Consider the following 24,941-nt stretch of genomic DNA (forward strand, 5'->3'; position numbering starts at 1 on the left):
CAACCTTTAAAATATTTAAAAAGTTTCAAACCCATGTAAGCATAAAACATATTTACTAAAAAGATACCTTATCATACTGATCTCGTTCATTTGTATTTCTTTCTGTATAATTATTTAGAAAAGATAAATCATTATCAGCAGATATTTTTTTTTTGCTAATTTAAGAGACAAATATGCCTTTTCTTACTTTTCTTGAAAATATATTGCTGAACCAAGATTCCTTTCTTCTTCAAAAACAAAGAGTCTGTTACTTTAGCGCCAAAAGTTTGCAGGAAATTTGCAGCAAACAAATTTGCATAATTGTTTGCAGCAAAGTCGCCGCAAACTAATTTACATAAAAAGTTTGCCAAAACTAAAGCTCGCCAGAACATTGCCAGAAGTTCGCCAGAAAGGTTTTGGCGAATTCGCTGCAAACTTTTACCATGCAAATTAGGCTTGCCGCATTTACCGCAAACTTCATTTGCATATTCATTTGCATAACTTGCTTGCGGCAAATTTGCCGCAACGTTCGCCGGAAGCCTTTTAATGAATGCGGGTTTATTTCTAATGCATAACTTTGTTGACTGAATTATTTTCGCAGGTATTAGAATCGACATGTTCAGTTGACATCATTTATTTTCCATATCTCACACAAACGTGTTAGTTAAAGTTCACAGCCTGGAGTTATAGCAAAGCTCATGTCGAGCTTAACCAGGGGAGCAGAGGTGTACAACTTGAACAATATGTAGAAAATTCCGCATGGGAACTTGTCGAAACTAACACAGATGAAGCAGTGGTGTTCTTTGCTTTGAAGTTGAAGCGAAGACCAAATTTTTATATAATAAATGCTATATTACCTGTAGTGTTTCTTTCCCTTTTGAACATTTTTACGTTTCTCCTGACGGTGTTAACGGGAGTATTCTCTCTCCCTTAATTATTGATTGTGTTAAATCAATGCCATCAAATTGGATTGTCTCCCTTACATTATCTAAAGTCGTGTCATTCATGGCCCAAATCAATAATTCTATATCATAGATTTTGCATTGATTTTGATATTGCTTTGGGCTCTACACTGAAATGAAGCTCACATATTATTTCTGCATTTAGGCCGTTTTCAATATAAATCATGTTGTTTTATATAGATTCATGTAGAAATATTTTTTTCTGTATAGATATAAAACATTTCTGTAAAAACATGAACCATAATGTTAGATTCTGATATTACGGGATTCCTGTTTTCATGTAACAGAAATACATTTAAGAGGATTATTTTATATACGGGCTTTCCCGAAAAAAAAATTCTATTTTACTAAAATTTTCACCTAGGAATATCACAGGCTTTAGCAGCTGAGCTGTCATATATTTGGCATATTCACTCATCACCCATATTCACTGATGCATTTGATTGACCCTGTCTGGAGCACTGCAGAAAATATCATATATTGATACATTAAAACTTTACAGAACTGAATGATATGCTTTTAAGAAATGCCGATTGAACAATTATTTCTTTCTTTTTTTTCAAAGAAAAGAATCATTATTTAAAAAGTACAACTTTTTATAAATTCAGTTTTTCTTCGATCGTTGTAAACAATGGCACACCTTATGCAAAAGCGCTGTCGGATTCCAACAATTTAAACAAAAATTGCAAAGTCGAAAAGGGGCATAACCGTGAAAAAAAAGAAAAATAGGTTTATAGAACCTGCGCCTTCAAGTGACTTGTTCAGATCATCATAGTGGACAAGTGTGTGAAGATTCTATTCATTCCCAGCCGGAGATACCAGCTTACATTATACAAAACTCAACCAAATCGGGACGCGGACGCCGACATACGAGGGTGAGTGCAGTAGCTCTACATACTCATCGATTTGTCGAGCTAAAATGGTCAAAGTCCTGCCTCCACGAGAACTCTCAGGAGAGGTTCCCAGGATAGGTCGCAAGTAAAATTCTGAAGCCCGATAAGGAACATGTGTATTTCTAGGACTCCAACTTATCACGTTGATTGAATTGTAAATTGAAGGATATTGTTGGTTCACAGAGGCCACGCCCGCCCTCCATCCCACGTGAACTTCTTTATCCAATCAAAACTACCCTCACAATAAAGCGCCGTCACTAATAGTGACGTCGCATAGAAACCGGCATAAAGTATTGTTGGCGCCAAACAGTAGGTAAGAAAAAAGTATTTCTTTAATAGTTTTACAAATAAATTGCGCATTGCACTGTTTAGAGCGAAATAATTCTTGCTTCTTGTTTATATATGATCAAAATGCTAACATTTCGAAGCTGTATTTTTTCTTCAGGCTGATACATTGAAGTGCTTCATAGGTTGTACAACAACCTTCAGAGATAAATATTGCCTCGCGAATCTTTTTTCCGATGTTACAACTATAGAGTTTTATAGAAACGTCTCAGTTTTAGAGCAAAAAAAAAGAAGATAAGTATATTATGAAAATATATAAAGAGAAATACTATATCTGTTCTTTTCATTTTATCGGACTTTTGTTTTCAGATTGAATTTCTACTACACTGATTCGAAAGAATGGCAGAAAGTCATCATCATACCACAAATAGCTGTGCACTGGACGATGATGGAAACATCAACTCAGAACAAAACAAAGAAATATCTAACTCAAGAAGAAAGGTACACAAATTCGTTCTAATTACAATAATATTAAAACGCTATCAAATTTTCTAAACTTTTTTCCAAATTTTCCTTATTTAACGGTGCTAAAATAGGATTCCGAAGTCCGAGTCCTGGCACATATTTTTGGACATACATTGTCTATATGTTTTACTTTGATTTTTGTGTGTTTTATAAGCATGCTTAACATGCACGTACATCTATGTATAAGCTGTTGAAGGGTTTAGAAATTTTAGAATGTGTTTGGGTTTTTTTATATTTGATTTTGCATAAGAAGATATTTTAAAAAGTTTATATACAACCCGTCGCTGAAAATGGTAAACAGTTGTGACTAAAATATTGGTGAAAAGAGTATAATTTACAAAGGAAGATGCAATAAATTCAGCATAACTAAATATCCCTGTCACCGCCCTTTAAATTTGTTAGACTGTTAGAATGATCAATAACATTAATTAAAAAAGCTAATGTCGAAGAAAATTACATTAATGAAAGAATAGTTGGTTTCAGCATTATGGGTATCCAGGACGATTACCTACTCATCTTGCGTCTACATTACATCTACAATACTCCCAACAATCAATTTCTATATAACTGAGGTCGGGCAGTTATTTAATAAACATGTTGCTATGTTCATATACATGATTGATTGTTAAGAGAGTAATGACAGTAATATGTTTTACAGTTTGTTAAAAATAAAAACAGGTTGATGACATTGTATATGGAGTTAGGTACAGATGTGTAAGCAAAACTGCAAGGTTACACTGCCTGAGTGTTATTACGACTGGACATGTTCTTTTTTTTGATTGTGGCTTGTAGAAACAAAAACTCATGTTCATATGTTCATATATGACTGTTTTAGAAAGATATGCAACTGAAAAGTGTTTTTCTAGAGGCTGTCAGGTGATTATGATCTACAGAGACGAGGTTGTGTGATATTTTATACAACATAATTAAAGATGCATGTATTCTTCTCTGTTCTAATGTCTGCCATTTAAGAATTTCAAGCATTGATGTTACGCTGCTTTGGTATGAGTAATCATTCATAACATATCTGGCTGCAGCTCTTTGCACCTTCTTAAAATTTCTTGTACAAATTCACGCAAGCAATGCCTAAATGGATTTGCTCGAGACATAAAATAAAACTTTTTCATTATTAAAAAAAACTTTAAAACTACTTCCTTCAAGTCATTTTCCTCAGTCAAGCTCCGTTTTATCACCCAGCATCAAAATAATCTAGAGTTCTGTCTTGTTTTTGTTGCATTCTTTTTTTGGTGTAAACGAATTCCATAATTGATTACACCATGTCTCTTGTGTGAAATCAGGGAATTTCGAAAGACTCGTTACAAGAAACATTCCATTTTCAGAGTGTACGAAAAAAGAACACTTCAGAAAAAAGTGCTGGAGGTTCCTTAACAACCAACGATGGCAGTCTGCAGGCAGCGGATCATTTACTACAAGAGCTCGATGCTATAATCGAACCTGACACAGACAAAAGAAGACAGAGAAGAAGCCTTACTCACTGTTCCGTGACCGGTAATTCCAACGACAATAGTCGGAAAAGAAGCAACATAGAAAGGAAAACTGGTGAACCTTCAAGAATCAAGGCATTTGATGATACCGGACGTGTCGACTTAGATGCCGTGGAAAAATGGGTATCGGCTTCTAATATTGATATCGGCTTGGGATCAGAGAAAGAACTTGGTCATTCGGTGTCAAAACAGCAGGTTGAAAATAAAAAAGTTCCGTACAAATTCGAAAAGGCGGATGTTGCGGTGGGTGAAAGCGATACAATAGTGAAACGCCTTTCCTCTCAAGATTTCAACGAACCCTTGAAAAAGTCAAAAAGCGTCAGTCTGTCATCTTCAAAGAATAAGCAAGTTACAGTTCCTCTATCTTCTGGCCATTTTTCAACGTCTAAAATTTCTGAGATGCCCGAACCGATGCCAGCAGCTTCGTGCCCAAGACCTCTACAGTCAACCCGACTCCCTCCTGTTAAAATCAACTCCACAAAGAGCGAAGATGTCTTCAAAGAAAAATTCTCAAACACGACCACTCTACATATTTCAACAGATATTCAGAAATGCGTTCAGCCGAACCGTGATTTATTCTCGGCAATAAAAGAGAGCTCAGAATTGCCAGAGAAAGCAGAAAAATCCGGAAGTGCACGCAAAGCGCAAACTACAGGAAGTGCAGCCAAATACGCAGTGGAGTATCTACTTCCGGGTCAGGTGTCAGAGAACAGATTTGACGAGGATAATACCGAAGAGATAAATATACGCGCTATTGTGCTAGATTACAGTGCATCCGAATGCGAGCGTATTAAGAAAAGAGGCAAAAATTGTGGACTAGTGAGATTCTGCACACGTCTTTGTTGTTGTTGCAATGTGCAGGCAGACGACGTGGAGGTAGTGAAGCGGAGCAATATGGAAAGCCGAACGGACAATCTCAAAGAAATCAGAAGAAGCATTCCTAGAAGGCTTTGGAAAAGAGTTAAGAGGTGTTTTGGATTTTAAATTGTTGCTGATTTTAATTTTTCTTTTAATGTGTTGTGCCAATTTCAGTCTTCATTTTTCTTTCGGATGAACGTTTCCTCCAATGAAATTTTACGATGAAATTTGAATGCTTGAAAATTTTACTATCAAAAATAATATGTGATGTAGTAACAAAAGGATAAAGGAACATAATTTTGCCAAATGTTGCGGCTGCAGTATAAAGGGATTAGAAACAAAGCTGAAACTCAAATTATCAACATTAAATGTAGAAATAATCTATATTGTAACGCTCAGAAAAGGACATAACTGAATTATTTACTGATTCCGAAGACATGCTTAAAGTATTCACATCTCTATGCATATAAATGTGAGACCGGAGACCAGTGTCCAGGATACAACCTTTGGTAAATTTCAAGAGGAAACAATGAGAAATCAGTCAGATCTCTTTTCTTAGACTGGACTACAAACTCGGCTTCCCTTGGTTCAAGTGTTGGCTAGCAATAGAGAAGGAAGCTGTTCATGATCAATAGAATTTCACCAAACATTAACACGCAAGCAGAACAGCGACTTCTAGTACATCTATCGCCGTACTAGACATTGAAACAAAATGTCACGAGTGCTCAATTGAATAGAAAATACTTTGTGAAAACCTGCAATGGTTAAAATTTTGAATCTTGAGAAAAATAAATACTATTCATAAAATAATATTGGCAGAATGCATTATTACTTTATACTGCCATGTTGTGATAATAAAAGTGCAATTCTCATTACATCATTGTTTCTACATATTATCCGATTAAAGATTTACAAGCCAAAAGTTATCCGGGTTTTCTTAATGTTTTTAAGTAATTGGCCCGTACTTAGGTCTTCAAAATAAATTGGGTTTTCATAACATTAAACAGCAGAAGAATGCTGAAATCACATACGGAGAGAACGTAATTTGACGGAAATTGCCGATTGTCACCACGGGTCCACCACCTTAAAAAGCTTATAAAATATTCCAGTGAAAGATAAGCAAATTATTTCTTTTACAAAAATACCAGCTTAATTTTACATACATTTGAGTTTACACATCGTCCCTATTCAAGCAACGTTCTACTTGATTATTTGCTTAGCTTCCTGCCCTGCACTCTCTCCACTGCCCACACGTCCGATTTTCATTTTACTCAAGTCCTGTGCTGTCCGTTTTTTTTTGTGTGTGCGTGCGCGTGTGTTGGAGTACAAATTCACACTGTATTTATATGAGAATGATAGACCTTAGTGTTAAATGTTGTAATTTACACATACAGAATTACAGAAATTTAAGAAATGTGATATATATGTTTAAAGGGAAAGGCAATGTTGTTCTTATGTTAATTCCATCTGCTAGGATTTCTTAAATCATTGAAAGAAGTGAAAGAATTTTCGAAATCGGCTTAAAAATGAGAAATTTAAATATTTGATCAAAATGGCGGCCATTTTGTTTCCATGGCAACAGAAAACAAAATGGCGGATTTATAAAATTTCTAGAAAGTATTTGAACTGTATTTACTTATTCCTGTAAAATAGTTTTTGTATTTTTTCCAGCTATAATGAAAGAAATTACAATGTTTTACATCTTGCACTCAAGAAACATATGAAATTAATCTATTTAAAAGCTTATTTGCTAAATAAAGAATTCAGCAGTGTGTAAGTAACATCATAGACACACTAAATTGGCTCCCTCCATGAACAGCCATTTTCTTAAATTTCAAACTGCCATATCTTTTTCAATAGTGGTCCGATTTTAAAAGTTCTTTCAGCGTTATGAAAGGTTTGAGGGTGGCTTTCATATTAAATTAACATATTGTCAGGCATTCCTTGCCCTTTAATAATTTTTGTAAAACGTGTCTTTCTGTGGGAGGGATATTGACCACTGCTTTTAAATCCATGTAAAGACTTTGTATTACATTCATACGTTTCAGAAATGATGTCGTCTGTTTGTACATAAATCATATATAAGTGTTGAAAAGACTTATATATGCCAAGGCCTTTTTATTCATGGAATTTACTATTGTATAGTCATAGTTTTATAATACATGCATGTGACAAGCATATTTGTCAAGAGAAGTACTTATATAACAGAAAATAATATATTTATAGATAGCTAATAATGACTCTTGACATTATTGGTAGCGTGACAAGACATGCAACAGACAAAGCTTCCAATAACAGCAAGGACTTAGAAAGTGATGTTAAGGACAATAGCACTGAATCAAATGCTGTTGGACAAGCAGAAAAGATTGTGAAACTATAAAAGTGTTTGATTGCCTAGTGAAAATTGTATTAACTTTCTTTGTCACGATTAAAAGCATACAAACCACACTTTTACATTCAAATACTGACACGTAATGAAACAAAAATATATAATACAACTTTGCACAGGTTTTTACATTATTTCGAGTGAATGGTTTGCTTGAATTGTTTGTAGAGAAGTCGGACATAGTGTCTCTGTTTGAAACAGAGTTAAATTTCAGAAAGCAAACTGGTTCAAAAGTATTTCTTATAGATTAATTCAATTTGATTTAAACCAGCTGAATTGTTCAAACGGTGTGCGGCGCATATATTTAAACACCTTACAAACATATGTTCAGTACTAGGTACATTATCAAATCATTCTGCAATGCCCAAACCAAGACGACTAAGTTGTATTAATAGCTTAATGGTCGAGTTTCTTACATGTGTCTTTAAGATCATTTTAAAGTGCGCATCTATAGTCATCTGTTCAGGATTCCCAATTCAAGATATGTACATAGATTTAGGAATATACTCCTCTGGTTGTTTTTATTTTTAAGTTAGTCCATTCTCTGGGTAGATGCGCCGTATTGATAAAAGATCAACAACAAAATCTTCTGGAAACAGACAAGGTACACTTTTGCCCACACATGGTCCAAAAAGGTTTAAACTTCATCAAAACTATTTTCTATATAGAATTTAGAGCTTGATTTGGTTCATTTATATTTAACAGTTGACAATTCAAATATAAGTATTGTCTCGCTCAAGGAATAACTTCTGCAGCAAAAGAAGCACACTTAACAATCATCAGTTTCTCACGATCATAGTCACCTGATGTGATATAGCGCCAACGCTTATGCATATAGGTTGCTCCTAAATAAAACATAACCTCATCAGAAATTACAAACTTTTCTCATAACCGATTGCACATTTTCTTTAAACAGGTTCCTAAAAAAACAATAATTTAGTCATCGTAATCATCAAGCTTTTAAAAGTATACTCCTTTTCACACAAGGTCCCACTGACCTAGAAAAATGCGAGAGTAAGAACGCACAATCAAAACGGCCTCTGTTTACAATGTACATGATAGATTGGGTCTGTTGAATATTTGCAAAAGACCCCCATAAGGAAGAAATGTTGTGACAGAAAAACGAAACAGGTAAGAATGTAAGAATCATTCACTGGTTGAAGATACGGATCGAAATGTCACGAGGCTCTGTCGAGTTACGACAAAACAGTTACCCGAGAGCCAGATATTTCCATCTGTACCAGAGCCTTGTTACCCCCTAAACAGTTACCCGAGAGCCGGATATTTCCATCCACACGTTTAACAAGTGATAGTTTCTTTTTCTTTAATACCGAATTCTTCAATGTACAGAAATATACATAATTTCCTTTCAGCACTATTTCATTATAGTAGCGTATTGATTTACGCATTCATTTATGAATAGTAGCACAAGAGGCATATTTCACCCCAGTGGATAAGGCGACTTTCACTAACACTTGCAAAAATACGGGATAATCCTGTCTGGCATGCAAAAATGCAAGAATCTTTCACTGGTTGAAGGTGCGGATGGAAATATCTTGCTCGAGAGTAACTGTTTAGACCGTAACGAGGCTCTGCCGAGTTACCCGAGAGCCAGATATTTCCACTCGCACATTCAACTAGTGATATATTCTTTTTCTCGCATATAGTATTTTTCAATTGATAAAAGAAATAGATAAAACAACTGTTTTTCTTTAAAGCACTATTTTATTATAGTAGCGTATAAATTTACACATTCATTCATAAATTTCAGCACGTGAGTCCAACACCGACAAAAGCATGGGAAAATCCTGTCTGGCATGAAAAAACAACAACAACAAACAGCTACAATGTATATGTTAACGGTTACCAAAGTGCGATGCCGATGTTTATTGTCCCCAGGTATTGTCGCCTAAATAAATGGCGTGTTATTTATAAGAAAAGAAGGGACTTTTCGTAATATTATCTGTAAAAGATCCTTTGGAAGCACAGAATGCAACCAAGCAAAAGTAATAGCAGACTCGGTTTGACTGAGTCTGTTCATGATAGGTCATGGAATGTGCAACACCTCTCACGCTTAAGTGGAATTCTGTTACATAGATATTGAATGGACTCCATGATCCCAAAGGACCAGAAAATATAACAACACTGAATCCAAGTGCAGGGTGACTTTTTATGGCCACCTCACGGAACTTGAAGATTGCTGCTGCTGTGCACTTTTAAAAGTTGACTGGCACGTCACTTCAGTCACAAACTATATTAAAAGTAGGGAAACAAATTAAGTTTTTTTTTTTTTTCAGATTAATACAACATTTATATATAATAATAACTTGAATTTTGTTTATAAAAACATATTACTTTTGTAATAAAAAAGTGAACTTAAAATAACAAATGAAATTTTTGTAACAAATCATAATTTCAACGCATGTCGAAAATTCTATGTATCTCTTATTTCAAAAGAATAGTTTTAACAAACAAACAGGAAGTTGTATATTTATTTATTTTTTTTTTTTTGAAATGTAGTAAGAATTTCGCTAAATAGTATGTTTTTACATAAAAGAATACACTTTGTAATAGATATGATTTCAGATAGGTCTAACATATGTTCATTGTGTAAAACATATGTGCTATGATTTAGATATGACATTATGAACGTAATATAAACTCACAGAAGTACTTTCTTAATCTTGAAGAATATTTAGCTTAACATTACAATTTATAAGAACATCATGAAGAAAAATGAATTCGACAATGTATATTTAAGACATCTCTGAGTTTAATTTTTTATTGAAATACGCTGACTTTGAGTAAAATATGTGTAAAAAGAACTTTCCGGAAATTCAACAAAATCGAATAATGTCATTATATCACCCCCCCCCCCCCCCCCCCCCCCCCTCTTTTTTTTTCCAATTATATCAAAATTTTCACTTCATTTCCGTTTAGAATCTAGTTTTTTTTTTTTTCATTTCTATTCATTTACCTTTAATTCAACAAAATGAGTGGGGATTTTGTCGGCCTTGGTCAAATTGAGCGGGGGTGGGGGTATTTTCGTGGTTGGGTGAAGGAGTTGTCTACAGTCGATATATGGCTTGCATAAATTCACAACTTTGGTTCACAGGTTTTGTAGTTACAATCCGGATTCACTCAACTCGGTACCGGGCTTCATCATGGAGGCATTGTTCAACTTTTACATTTGGCAAAAGATGACCAGAAATATACTGTTGCCGCTACAAAAAAAAAATATTCCTTCCTTTATGAAAAGGCGTTACTTATGCGCGCATAATTATGTTCAGTATAATTTGAATAATTTCTGTATGGAATTTTTATTGAGTATATTGTGAAAATAGAGCGGTGGCTGTAAGGCCAGGCTTAAAATCTAAGGGAGAGAACGCAAACAAAACAGGCACAACATAATGTTATTAGTGATCTTCCATCGTTATAATAGGGTTCGAATACCAAAAGTATAAGTACCGCACAGTTTTATGGCGTATAAGTATCAAACAATCATTAAACGAAATATACACGACGTTAGATCAATATACGGCTTGTTGGCTCAAGAAACTGGATCATTTAATGGTGATACTTTTATAGTCCATCCTTATATATGTATATTTATTTCGAATTACATACTTCGTGTAAGTTAGTTTTTCTCCGGTATCCGTAATGTATTGTTTTGTCCTTATTTTCGTTTACAGGGCAGTATGTTTAATATCAATACTGAAATTATATCCGTGCAACTTGATATATAAAATTAATTGTACTAGTTGTACTGTAGACGCAACATCATATTTTAAGACGTTAGGATATTGATTCATGATTACGTCAATACGTGTGCTTATTTTCTATAAATAATGACATATTTCAGTTTGTGAAAAAGTTGGAACTAAATCAGCTAACTTGAACTGTCCTCGTTTAAATTTATTTAAAAACAGTTTTGGAATTGAAAATTGTACAGGTTATGGGGGAGGGGAAGGGGCCAAAAAAATGTTACTGATAGGAAACTTTGTTACTGTTGGATTGGTAGAAAATGTATATAGGGAAACTGGCGCGTAAGAATCAATGAGACATACTCAGACTGGATAAAATTGTTTACAAAATAATGTGTGTCAAAATTAGGCAATACCGCGTTTTGTATGAAATTGGGAATATGCTGAATGCATGACGTGTCATTTGGCATTTGGCCTCTACAAGTCATTGAAAATGAGTAGGTGATGACATTGTAAAAGAAAATGGGTCGGTTAAGTCTATATAAAATTAGTATTCTTTTTAGGGGGAGGTGGGGGGAAGGTGTCTGATATGTTTCTTATTTAAAAACAAATCTCATTTTCAGTGTTATCATCCAATTTGGGGGTATGTGACAGTCATTTCTTATGATAAAAGCCTATGGAAAATGCAGTAGCAATGTCTTACCATATGAAATTAACTTCATGTTATTCCTTTGTTTGTTTTATTTCAAAACGCCACAATACTGTGTGATTCGTTCATCTTCTTTGTAAACGCTTTTAAACACAAAAATAGTAGCATAAGGGAGGTAACAATCGCAAAACAAAATACAATCCCTAATGAGTTGCTTTTCTTGTTAGTTCCGCCCCACTGGCCTACCGTTAATTAAACTTGGTTGGTCCCATGTTGGGTTCATAAAGTACTTTTGTATAAATATGTACATACAAAGAGTAAGATTTAGGTAAGATTCAGGCGTACACGGAATCTTTATCAGTTCTGGTCAGGAGTGCGTGCCACAACATAAAGGAATTCTTCGGGGGGGAAATAATACACGAATCTATCTCTGTTTGAATATCTGGCTTGAGGGTAACTGTTTAGGCGGTAACGAAGCTTTGCCGAGTTACCGCAAAACAGTTACCCGAGTGCTAGATATTTCAATCCACACCTTCAGCTAGTGATGGATTCTTTTTCTCGCATACCGTATTCTTCAAATATTAGAGCGACTGCTTTTCTTTTAAGCACTGTATTATTGTAGTAGCGTATGATTTTACGCATTCATTCATAAACAACAGCACATTAGTCATCTTAAACCCCTGGTTGAAGAACATTTTTTAGCACCGGCAAAAGTACGGGAAAATTCTGTCTTAAGTGTCAAGTAAAAACATCTTTTGCCAGGTTGATTCTGAAACAGCCTGTTTGGACTAAGCAATGGCGACAGACCATTCCAAACTTTACAAGAAAAATGGTATAACAACTTCTCTATAATATATCCAATGCCCTGTTAGGGATTAACCGACCTATGTCTCAAATCTACATCTTATGTAAACATGTTATATTTATAGGTAACTGGTTATTAGCGTTGTATCGAAAAATATGCACGAGTTCTGTAGACTTTAGGAGTGCAATATTATTCGTGCATATTTCTCGAGTCGATGCAAATTTAATAATCGTTTTATTACAAACGTATTTACACCTATTATTAATATTATATATAGAAATAATATCAATATGTGTTTGACTTTGTTCAACAGCCACAATGAAACTGACAATACTGACGCAAACAGAACTAAAAGAAATCAACTCAACGACACACATTAGAATGACGTCAGCACCCGATATGAAAGGTTTTTAGACGTCAGTATGGAAAAATATTAACGTTTCTGGTTCTACGACGAGTATGTTATAAAACTAGAACTGCTTTTGAGAAAAGCACATGTCTCCCACAACTGCCTAATCATCTAGATTTGCATTTCTTCTCCATTATGTATCTGAGTCAACCATGCACCAAAACCTGTGTCACTGGCATCTATGTTTTCGGTAATTCAAGGGCCATAATTCCGAAGTGCCTGGGCCGATTTGGCTAGTTATCGAACTTGGCCGAGGACTTACTGGCAAAAACATTTTGTTCAGGTTTGGTGAAGATCGGATGAGAACTGTTCGACTTAAAGCGCGGACAAGATTTGTGACAGCCAGACAGACAGACACACACACACACAGAGGAGTAAATCAACATGTCTCCCACCGCAGCAGCGGTGTGGGAGACCCGAGCAAATTTCCCGCCAAAACACTGATAGAAGTGAGAATAGTACATTAAACCATCCATGGGGTTATTTCGGTTGCTCCAGATAAAATCTAAAAAAAATATGGAAATTGAAAAGTAACGAGATAAATTACACAATATTTGTAGATCAAAGAAAAGAGGTAAACAAATACTCTGTTTTTGTTTAGTGTTGTTTTCCGCTACACATAACAAGGCAGTATCGAAATACATTTAAAATACCTTTATCGAAAATGGAATCGCCCGCTCAGGCGTAGCATAGTTTTGACAGTTTAGTGTAGTGTATTGAAGGATATACATGTATGTGAAAGGTATTTCGCGTATACGTTGGGATTTATGACTGAAAATGTATGAAATCGGATAGAAATGTCGAATATTCGTGTAGCCTTGAGGGTGCGTCCTTTAAATGGAAAGTAAGTTTTAATTACAATTGTTGGGCACGATTTATTCCCACATAAGTCTTTACGCGTTCGCTATGTTGTTGTATGTTTGACTATACAAGTGGCTTCTTCCGGTGGATGATTTTTATGAAATACGAAGTTATGTTAATGTTGTAAAATAAATTACAGAGCAGAAAGTAGTGTAATGTGCACAAAAACGCGTCTACAACAATGCATATTATAACCAAAGAAGTTTAGAATACATTTATTTTTATAGCTCTTTATTATAACAGATTATAAAAAGAATCATACATATAATTATTTGCAGTATTTATCTTTACCCATTCAGAATGCAAATCTTCCAACAGTCATCATTTTTTAACCATTAAATGAGCCATGCCATGGGAAAACCAACATAGTGGGTGTGCGACCAGCATGGATCCAGACCAGCCTGCGCATCCGCGCAGTCTGGTCAGGCTCCATGCTGTTCGCTTAAAACCTATTGAATTGAGAAACTGTTAGCGAACAGCATGGATCCTGACCAGACTGCGCGGATGCGCAGGCTGGTCTGGATCCATGCTGGTCGCACATCCACTATGTTGATTTTCCCATGGCACGGCTCAAATAATGTATTAATATGTAGAATAATTCCATATCTAAGTACTGAAACCATTTGACATATAGGTGGTAGACTCGGGATTTACACACCCGCTTTAAAATCTGTCATTCGTGTTTTGATTGTGTGTGATGTTTAAAGAAATTACTTCTTTTGGAAAATAAAACATTCTAGTACTTGTAATTAACTATTATGTTTTGGCTAACATATTGAAAGACTATGCTTTTTATCTGCAAAGTGTATTTTGTGCACTTTTTAGCCCCTCCTCCACCCACACCTGCAACCCCAATGTTGAACAGAAAATTCTTGATTTGCCCCAATATAGTCAATGTTAATTTTAAGTCATCTTAATTTTGATAACCTTATTTAATTTGATTTTGATGAATACAAGTTGTGTCTTAAGCCTAGCTTTTGATTGTGAAAGTAAGACCCTGCAGGGGTATGTTTTGCAAAACAGTTCCTTTGAGAACTGCCAGGACCACTGTGCAGACACATTAATGTTGACCAAATTGTCACCAAAACTTAGGACAAAATACATCCCAGTATTGCAGTCCTTTAAAGAAGAAGTGCCCCTCTGAAGGATGTATGGGAAGAACCACAAGCCTTCCATATAAGGCCCATTTGGAAGGCTTCGGCATGTTCAAGACTGTTCTACATCCCAGTGTTTTGAACCCAGAGTGGTGAAAAGCAGATGATCTTTAACCACTAGGCCACCGCCTGATGCTCTCTGGCCCCTACATATATACAGAGGACATATTATATTTATGTTAAAAGAAAATCAGCATTTTGTTACTTTTGATTGAAGTAATTAAAATTTTATTATATTATTTTCACTGATTAAAATTGTCACCATTTTCAGGGAGAAAGATGAAGGCTCAAAAGAAATTGTGAAAGTAAATAATAGCTCTGTGAGAATTGAAAATATCAAGGTAAGTAACTCCAGGTAAACCTAGTAACTCAAATTTAAAGTAACTTTGTTTATAAAATGATACAAAGTTACAATGTCTGGAAAGAGAATGATGGATGGCACTTCAACATTACATTACTATAAAATACAACGTTAAAAATATTTCATGTACAATGCCATTTTATTAGCTCACCTAAGTACACAGTGCTCATAATGTGAGCTTTAACAATATTGTTGGGTGTCTGTCATGAGTCCCGTCTTACGCAGTAGGTCGCAAATACAGCCCAGTTAAATAAAGGCTCATATAAATTGAAAATTAAAGAGAAAAAAACATCAGATTCTGAAGATTGAATAATTTTTACTGTCCTTGAATTAAAGTTGCAGACTTTCGTCCCTATAATTTAGACGGTAAATATTACTAAATAAGATTTTGTTTCTGTTCAGTGTATTTTGAAAAATACAGCATTTTGCAAGTGGAACCAGTGTCTTAAGGTTGAAGTCTTCCTCAACGTCTTTTATTTGATTACTAAGGTTTAAATGTTGGTTAGGAAAAGTGCAAATTAATACTTCAAGTTACAACTTTAACAGGTAAAAGATATCTTCAGAATTGCAAAAGCTGTAAGATATTTTAAATAGCTTTCTAATGTCTTGATTGTGATCCGTCATCTGTTGAAAAATTAAATAACTTTAAATGCCCTCTCGCCATTATTATAAAGTTTTGTTTTCACTGAAATTTTATGCCTAGGCTGTTTTCTTGAAATTATGATTTTAAAGCCTATCAAAAATATGGGTAAATATTGAATGTTGGACTAAAGATAAATTCCCGAGATAGGATTGAAAATTGGTGTGGGGTTAAGTTCAATAATGTCCCATAAAGTATCATAAAAACAGTTTATCATGAAAAATGTTTGTGGTAGGAAGATAAAGAATTTACAATATGACTGCAGAGATATTTTTGTTGTACCTGTGCACAAAGGGAGATAATTTTGGGTCCTAAGTTTGAAACCTTGCCCTGTCATGTTGTATGCATTTTACCAAGTGTTCCATGACTGCAGTTTTACATACCTTAAAGTTTGCGGGAACAAAAATACTGAATGATAAAAAATTACTTTTTCTGAGTATGATTTTTCGTTCAGTGTGAAGAGACTGACACTTTTGACTTTAGGCTGGAAATTCATGAAAATATATACATAAATGTAGTGTAAGTTAGCCTTCTTAAAAACCCATTAAATTTAATGTTTGAAAAGTCTTGTCATATTTTGCAATATTGTGCGAATATATTTGCATGAAAACTGGGGAAATGTCAATTTTTGCTTATCTTATTGTTGTTTATTGTTTATAGTAGTCTTGGTATGTCTATGATAAACAAAATGCCTTCCTGGATAAAGGTAATAAAACTGTTTAATAATTATGCTTTATTGGTCCATTTTTATTGCCAAAAAAAAATATAGTAGCAGACACTAGAAAACGCCAATACAAAGACAATTCCATTAACAAAATATTGTTTTCGGAAACATTTTAATAGGTTCTATAAGAAAGCTAGAGAATTGTTGTTGTTGTTTTTTTTTCAAATATAATTATAGATCAGAAAAAACTGTATACCAATTAACTCAATCAGAAAAGGAGATATTATTGCAATATTTTATTTTCATTTAATAGAGAAGGAAAATTTTGGAATTCCTAATACCAGTAAACCTTTTTACTTAAATTGAATAGTAATGTACTGCGCTCTTGAACACCAAACCATTTGCGTAATTATTGAATGGTAGAATTCATATAAATGCATGAGCAAAGTTTTTTTTCCACTCCTACACATTATAGTGATAGACTATTATAATAAAACCAAAGGTTGTGAGTTTGGTCCCATTGCAAGGCATTATATTCTGTTTCAGACTGACAATTTGACAGAAGGCTTTGGATTTGAAATCATAAAAAAAAATTCCTCCACCACTGATACCGTGTTCACACTAGCAGATCGGTTTTATTTTTATCAGGCACTAATTGGCTATAATTGGTATTTGACATTTAAAACCCATCAAAATATAATCTTGTCTGGGTCTACACTAGGCAAAGAAATGTGGTTTAAATATATACATGCAATGTTGGAAGTTAACAAATATTTTGCAATAAGCATAAAAGGTTACAAAGAAGGAGGCTAACAGAAACAAGAGTCATCAATGTTTAAACTTCTGTGTTCATCTAAGAATTTCTGTTCATTCCATCTATAGTCTATTTTGAGCATCAGCATGACTCCATATCGCAATTTAATGGGTTTTTTTCATCAACACTCCCAATTACTTTTGCCAGCCATAGCATCAGTTGTTTGATACAAAAGAGAAACACATGGTATTCTTCCGCCAAAAGGTAAGATCTGTGGATTTGGGATTTTAAAACCAGTTATAACTCACATTTGCATTCACACTTGTAACATAATGTAGTATTACTTTTTAGCTCGACTATTTGAAGAATAGTCTAGCTATTCTACTCACCCTGGCGTCGGCGTCGGCGTCACACCTTGGTTAAGTTTTTGCATGCAAGTACATACAGCCATCAATTAAAGTCATATAGCTTTGAAACTTATTTTTTCTTTTTCTAAGTCAATTACCAACCTCTCTGGGTCAAGTCCCATAACTCTGGCATGTATTTTGAGCAAATTATGCCCCCTTTTGGACTTAGAAAATTTTGGTTAAAGTTTTACATGCAAGTTACTATCTCCAAAACTAATGCAGATATTGATTTGAAACTTCACTTGTGTCTTCAGGGTTATAAAACTAGTTGATAGCAGCAAGTCCCATAACTCTGACTTTCATTTTGGCCAAATTATGCCCCCTTTTGGACTTAGAAAATTCTGGTTAAAGTTTTGCGTGCAAGTACATACAGCTATTTCTAAAAGGCATATAGATTTGAAACTTACTTTTTCTTTTTCTAGATCAATTACCAACCTCACTGGGTCAAGACCCATAACTCTGACATGTTTTTTGAGCAAATTATGCCCCCTTTTAGACTTAGAAAATTTTGGTTAAAGTTTTACATGCAAGTTACTATCTCCAAAACTAATGCAGATATTGATTTGAAACTTCACATGTGTCTTCGGGGTTATAAAACTAGTTGATAGCAGCAAGTCCCATAACTCTGACCTTCATTTTGGCCAAATTATGCCCCCTTTTGGACTTAGCAAATTTTGGTTAAAGTTTTGCGTGCAAGTACATACAGCTATTTCTAAAAGGCATATAGATTTAAAACTTATTTTTTCTTTTTCTAGATCAATTACTAACCTCACTGGATCAAGTCCCATAACTCTGGCATGTATTTTGGGCAAATTATGTCCCCTTTTGGACTTTGAAAATTCTGATTAAAGTTTTACATGCAAGTTTCTATCTCCAAAACTAATGCAGATATTGAATTGAAACTTCACATGTGCCTTCGGGGTTATAAAACTAGTTGATAGCAGCAAGTCCCATAACTGATATATGCATTTTGGTCAAATTATTCCCCCTTTTGAACTTAAAACTCTTTTGATATTTAACCTTTTTTGGTAATATTTTCCTGCTTCTGGGACAGTATTTCGAATAGTCGAGCTTGGCTGTCTTACGGACAGCTCTTGTTAATATTATAGTATTAAAACCGCCTCCCGAGTTAGTTTTAATGCTATATTACAGAAACCACTTGACCTTTACATAATTCACGTTTTACACCACATATAGTGTAGACGCAAACAAATTTAAAAAATAAACCCAAGTTAATATAGGATTAAAAGCGTAGTCTGAACACGGTATAAGTGATGCAGTGATGCCAGTTATCAGTAGTGATGCCGATAACATTAGCCAGAAATGGTGCAGAATCCAGTTCAGTGACCATCAGTTACTGCTGAAAAAAAAAAATTTAACCTGATTTAACAAATATATAAACTCTTGTTGTATTTGTTGCAAAATATAAAGTGATAGGTATTAGGTATCCTGAGGTATTTGCAGGAATTCATTGATGCAGCACACCTGGGATATACCTGCTATATAAAATCCTAGCATCTGTTACAGAAACACAAGGCATGCATGCCAACAGCAGTAGCTGTCAATTAAAACAGAAACTATCTACAATTCTCCCCATTCCATAGATGTTCTGGAATAAGACCTGTCAAAATAGATTATAATGAAATGTAGACTTATAAAAATTTCAATTTCTGTTGTAAGAAAATTATCATTAAAAAAGAAATGAAAGAGGGCAGAGGAGAAAGTCTTGCTCAATCCATTCATGGGGGTTTAATATGGGTGGGAAGCCCATTCAGGCCACCCAATTTCAGAATCAGAAAATAAATTTGATTTTTTTTTTTGTATGACAGTATTAAAAGGTAAGATATACAGAGTAATGATTCTTTTGATGCATTTCCAACACAACCAAAGAAGGAAAATATAGCACTTTTAGTTTGATTTGGTCTGTTTATGAAATACCCACCCACAACCTCCACAATTTTTTGCCATTTATGGTCACATTAATTAACTTCAGATCAAAGGAATGTTTCTTGGATTACATCACATGTTTTGAAATTTTTGCATTGAAGTCAAATTCTTTGAAGAATTTTAGTGGGCATTTTACATTTTTATTTTGGCAAAAGTTCATTAAGTTGGAATTTAATATTAAAAGTTCAGTAGCCTTTTCCTTGTATGAATTATCTGGACAACTGCCAGTCTAGGAGTCACAAACAAAAATACCACAGCCAAACCCATTTCTCATTGTTCAAATGACAGTAATAGTCATATCTGATTTGTTCCCCCATTTTAGGTCAGTGCAGTTTTGAATAACCCTGATTTTCACACTTTCAAAAGTGATAGAACTTACAGTCAAATTGTAATGAAAATTATACACAAGTGTTGACACAGAGCTTTTTTTTTCTTTGATTGTCACATATGACTTGCCAACATCAAAAGAATGTGATGTTGGTACATAGATTTTGCTCCCCCCTCCCCCCCCCCCCTCCCCCCCCCCCCCCAAAAAAAAAAATGCATTTTTCATTCATTCCTTTATTTATATGGCCTATCAGCCACTTAGATCTACAGTGGCGATTTTACATTTTTTATCGCTCAAAAAATATTTCTTTCCCAATAAATTAACAATTGCCAGCCCATTTTATAGATCTAATTATTTATGATACAAAGACTGTTGAATTTCAGTAGCATGACCTTTGAACGTTTTCGACTAATTAAGGTAACTGAACACCTGACAGATCTATCTTTAAATTAAATACATAAAAGGACTTATTAAATGACCTTATCTTTGATTATCATGAGGGTACATAAAGAAACTGGGCATTATTTATCTACCTATTGAGTATTTAGTTTCGCAAATAACCACATGTTCATATCTGTGTTTTCGTTTTAAAGTAATATCGTCAATTAATCTTATAGTAGACGTATTAAGAGATCAGATCAGCCGGTACATGACGTTATCCCGAAATCAATAAAGTTTTGTTTTTTTGTTATAATTTACGTATATAATCTTGTCAAAGCAAATGAGATAGATCAGCTGGTTAGCTGTTTAATTCTTTGCTTAACTTTCAAGAGAAAATCGGCATGTAGCTTACTGCATAAATAACTTGAATGCTTGTTCCGAAGTACACAGAGACAATATACAGTCATTTGAGCAAGGGTTTCATGAGGATACTGTGCCATTATTTCATTTTACTAGGCCATTATTTCACTTTATAAGTCAACCATAATATTTCACATGTATTCTTTTCAGGTATTGGGTATTCCAGAGTTCGGGGATTCACGCTCACGGATCAGGGAGTTCTTGTTTGACCACTGCTATGACTGTATGCAGGGTGATGACCAGTTGTCCTCACAGGCCAAGGTTGGTATGAAAGAAAAAAATGCATACCGTATGCATATTACATTAAATTTATTTATTGTTGGGTTTAACGTCGCACCGGCACAATTTTAGGTCATATGGCGACTTTCCAGCTTTGATGGTGGAGGAAGACCCCAGGTGCCCCTCCGTGCATTATTTCATCACGAGCGGGCACCTGGGTAGAACCACCGACCTTCCGTAAGCCAGCTGGATGGCTTCCTCACATGAAGAATTCAACTATTACATTAAAGCTTAAAATATAAATCACTGGATTGATGTATTGGCTTTCGGTTATAAAACTAAGTTTGAAGAGATTCAGCATCTGATTGGAGGTTTTTGAGCTCAGTTTGAAACTAAGCAATGGCATGGCTGCATTTTGAGGCTGGTTTCCAAGCTCAATTCTTGATTGGCTAGCTAGAGGTTTGTGGAACAGTTTTGTCAAAGTGCAATACAAATTGTCTGTGTGACTGTTTTGTTTAGATTGTGTTAGATTTAAATTCAGGTTTCATTTTAGCTCCAAAAGCTAGAAGATGAATGTACATGTACATGAAATCATAATATCGAAAACATGCTTATCTCAGTGAAACAAACATGAAACTGTGATATATCATGGTGATTCAACTTGCTCTATTACATTTATTTTTACGTTTATTTTCTTTATAACCAATCGAAGATTCATGTAAAACTATATCGGTCAACTTTTGGGGGATATCCTTAGAGTTAAGGACAGTTTTTCACCATATTTGTGACAGTAATCTGGGTTATCTGGGTGATATTACAACATAATCCTACCTCGGTTTTCATAATGATCGCACCTCCCTTTTGTAGTTTTATACGGTAATTGTAAGAAATGGTTATTACACCTTTGTGAATGTGGGTTTGTAGATCAAGCTTACTGACCAATTTATTTCAATAACAAAATAATGCACTCTTATGTTTGTATTTATTATTTATAAATAACAAAATTGATAATATCAGTTAAGGTAGTGGGAGGTGTTTATCCCTATAAAGAGTTTAGGTATTGGGCATCATTGTGAAGAGAAAAGTCAGTAATGCATAATATTGTTACATTTTCATTAGAATTGACAGAAATGTTAATTGCACAACTGTGTAAATTTATATAAAGTTTTATTTCAAATCAGTTAAGAAGCATTAAAATGTTCTAAAGGATTCCATGAATACAGGAGTTGTCTTTCCCTGACCTGAATATCATACTCGCCATACTCAGAGGTACTACCGTGGTTCTGAATGAACTTGCTATTTCGCCGATAGTGAGGTTGTGGTTACATTCAGGTAAAAACGTTTCAGCAATCACGTCGTTTTGCGACAAAATGTAGCAACCAATCAAATCTCGTGAAAGGCGACCGTCGTCTTTCAATCGTGCCGAATTACGAGAATATATTATTTCTTCAGTAAATTTTTAACATCGAATAAACAGAAATAAATCTTTATTAATCGCAATCATGGAATATCGCCTTTATCCATCATTAGCAACTACCTTGCTTACATATTGTTTGAAATTTCAATTTGGCGTGCCAAATAGTGGCGAACATTGATTGGCTGAAACTTCTCCCGGTAGTAATTACGAGTGCGCATGCTCACCAAATAAACGACAGAAATAAAACAGAGGTTCGTCTCGGGATTTTGACGAACATCTGATGGATGAGAATGTGAGATATAAACATTGGCAACATATATAAAACTGGCCAATTTAGCTCAGTAGGTAGCAAAAAGTAGCTTTTAAGTGCAATCTTCTTTGATCCATAGTGAGAAAGTTGTGAGTTACTTGTAAAGAACAGTTTCTAGAAACACCTAACAGTATTTTAATTTATATGTAACAGCGACCAGTTAATCTTAAGAGTGTGATGTTAGATTGTTGCTGTTAATACATATAAACTAACAATACTGTTGTAAAACAGTGCGAATAAACACAAAACAAAACATGTATATAGACTGCAACATACATGATAATTCATATGCAAAAGCTGTTACTAAGGACTACATAAGAAATACATTATTTAGCACATATTAATGTTAATCAGAAATAAACGAGTCCACCATTATACAATGTAATAAATGTAATTTCAAAGACAGATCTGTAAAACATTTTCTTACATGTACAAGTCAGGACAACAGGACCTGGAAATGAAGGACAAGAGTCACTATGTTAAGTGTTCATTAACCAGTGCTATTACCCTGCTGATTGTTATCCATTATCTCATGAATGTATTATGTATGAGTTATCTCTAGTTATTGTTACAGGTGTACATCTTGAAGTAGAGGGGTATACTGACCTGCAGTAATTGCTGTTGCATCATTTGTTATGGTAATCTGTCCAGAGAATGTCTTGACATGAATTTGAGTCACTTTACCCCCTCTATTCAGATAAGAGTATCTTTGAGACCTTTGAACCTCCCTGCCCCTGCCTTGAGTTACTTCAACATATAGAGTTTTAAATCAGAATGTCAAAGGTTCGAATCCTAAATGTGGTGTATGTTCTTTGTTTTGATCAACTTATGATAGTTTGTCTAAGGTGAGTCGTTTTCCACCCTCTGTGAGGGGAAGTGGCCAGTAACTTAGGAAGAACATGTTAATACTGGTAACAAATCCAGAAACACCGTTTCATGTCAATCACTCAACCGAGGGACAGTGGGTTTGAGGTCACAACCTGATCTTCTCATTTTAACACCAGTACTGTTTTCCAGGAAGCACTTCATAGTTTATCAAGCTAAATTGAAGCTTTCATCACCATTGAGCTAAAATAGATAAGTAAAAACTTAAAAGAATAACTGAAAATGATGATGAAATGCAGTGTAAACCCAACAGACACAAAGCAGAGATACACGACCAAATCACAGTCATATTTATCATGTGAGGAAACTGTCTCTTGCAGAAGATTATTGGGTCAGTATCAAGGTTTGTGCTCAAATCTAATAGTCACATGAGGGTCTTCCTCAGCAAGCCTGCTCTTATTTTAACCATTTTAATGGGGTATTAAGTAATTTTACTGTGTTGGCCAATTTTGATATTTTCTCACTGCAATATCTGTGGACACTTAAGTAAATGACCACTTTGAAGATTTTATAGGAGGTCACTTTTAAGGACTTGTAAAATGGACGTTGGTAAATAGTGTATTCCATAAGTACTTGAAGTTTTGTAAATGTTATGAAATAAAAGTTGTGAAGAGGGTCCATGAGAGTTCGTTTAAATGCTTGTTAATTGTAGTATTAGTAAACCTACGGTCAGTGTTTCATGTCAGCAGGTTGAAATTGTAAGTTTTGTCATTGAAAAGATTTCATGGGACTCCGAGATAACATACCATTGTGGTAGAATGAAAAAGTAATAGCCAATCTATACCAACTAAATTCACTAAAGGAAGGATTTGTGTAGACCCTTCAAAGGATGCATATGAGTGACCGCTGCCCATATAGAACTCCACACTTCAGATATGCCTTAACCCTAACCCACATGCAAAAGCATGTATCTAAGTCTTTTTGTCTTATTAGCAGTTTCTAAGCCACATTTGCTCTTACTCATGCTTACGTTTTATTCCATTTTTTTCCATTTCGGCACAGCTGTTAGGTCACAGGTACCACTTAAAGATGTTCCACTCATAAATTCTGTCTACTATAATAGTTCCTTTGTTTGCTCATACAATGGAAAATTGACCTGGTAGGTAATGATTTTTACATGTATATTCTCCCCATACTGTTACCTGGGACAATTTATACTCAAGGACATCACTACTCACTGTAAATTTACTCTTTGTTTTTTCTTAAGTAACAGCTTGTGAACACACTGTTCTG

The 24,941-nt window shown here is 34.6% G+C and overlaps 2 protein-coding genes across 8 annotated transcripts in view; both read left to right on the forward strand.

Moving 5' to 3' along the window:
- The first annotated feature begins 2,091 nt into the window (after positions 1 to 2,091).
- On the forward strand, positions 2,092 to 5,921 carry LOC123545558 (uncharacterized). Its single transcript, XM_045331887.2, has 3 exons — positions 2,092 to 2,147; positions 2,489 to 2,620; positions 3,985 to 5,921. Exons 2-3 carry the CDS (start codon positions 2,519 to 2,521, stop codon positions 5,131 to 5,133), a joined length of 1,251 nt encoding a protein of 416 aa, XP_045187822.2. The 5' UTR covers positions 2,092 to 2,147; positions 2,489 to 2,518; the 3' UTR covers positions 5,134 to 5,921.
- A 7,744-nt stretch (positions 5,922 to 13,665) lies between these two features.
- LOC123566392 (uncharacterized) overlaps positions 13,666 to 24,941 on the forward strand; it is a 151,087-nt gene continuing 139,811 nt past the window's right edge. For all 7 annotated transcript variants that reach the window (XR_008371779.1, XM_053548560.1, XM_053548571.1 and 4 more), the window contains exons 1-3: positions 13,666 to 13,804; positions 15,247 to 15,316; positions 21,028 to 21,138. Coding sequence is in view for 6 of the 7 variants with exons in the window: in XM_053548560.1 (XP_053404535.1) it covers positions 13,758 to 13,804; positions 15,247 to 15,316; positions 21,028 to 21,138 (228 nt within the window). In the remaining variant the exon portion in view is untranslated. The remainder of the gene's footprint in view (positions 13,805 to 15,246; positions 15,317 to 21,027; positions 21,139 to 24,941) is intronic.

This window comes from Mercenaria mercenaria, chromosome 1 (genome assembly GCF_021730395.1).
Source record: "Mercenaria mercenaria strain notata chromosome 1, MADL_Memer_1, whole genome shotgun sequence".
Lineage (NCBI taxonomy): Eukaryota > Metazoa > Mollusca > Bivalvia > Venerida > Veneridae > Mercenaria > Mercenaria mercenaria.

Excerpts from the sequence above, each read along its gene's own strand:
- LOC123545558 (XM_045331887.2), top strand. The coding sequence starts at position 2,519 with ATGGCAGAAAGTCATCATCATACCACAAATAGCTGTGCACTGGACGAT. Across the intron at positions 2,621-3,984 it reads TATCTAACTCAAGAAGAAAG|AGTGTACGAAAAAAGAACAC; the intron begins GTACACAAATTC and ends TTCCATTTTCAG.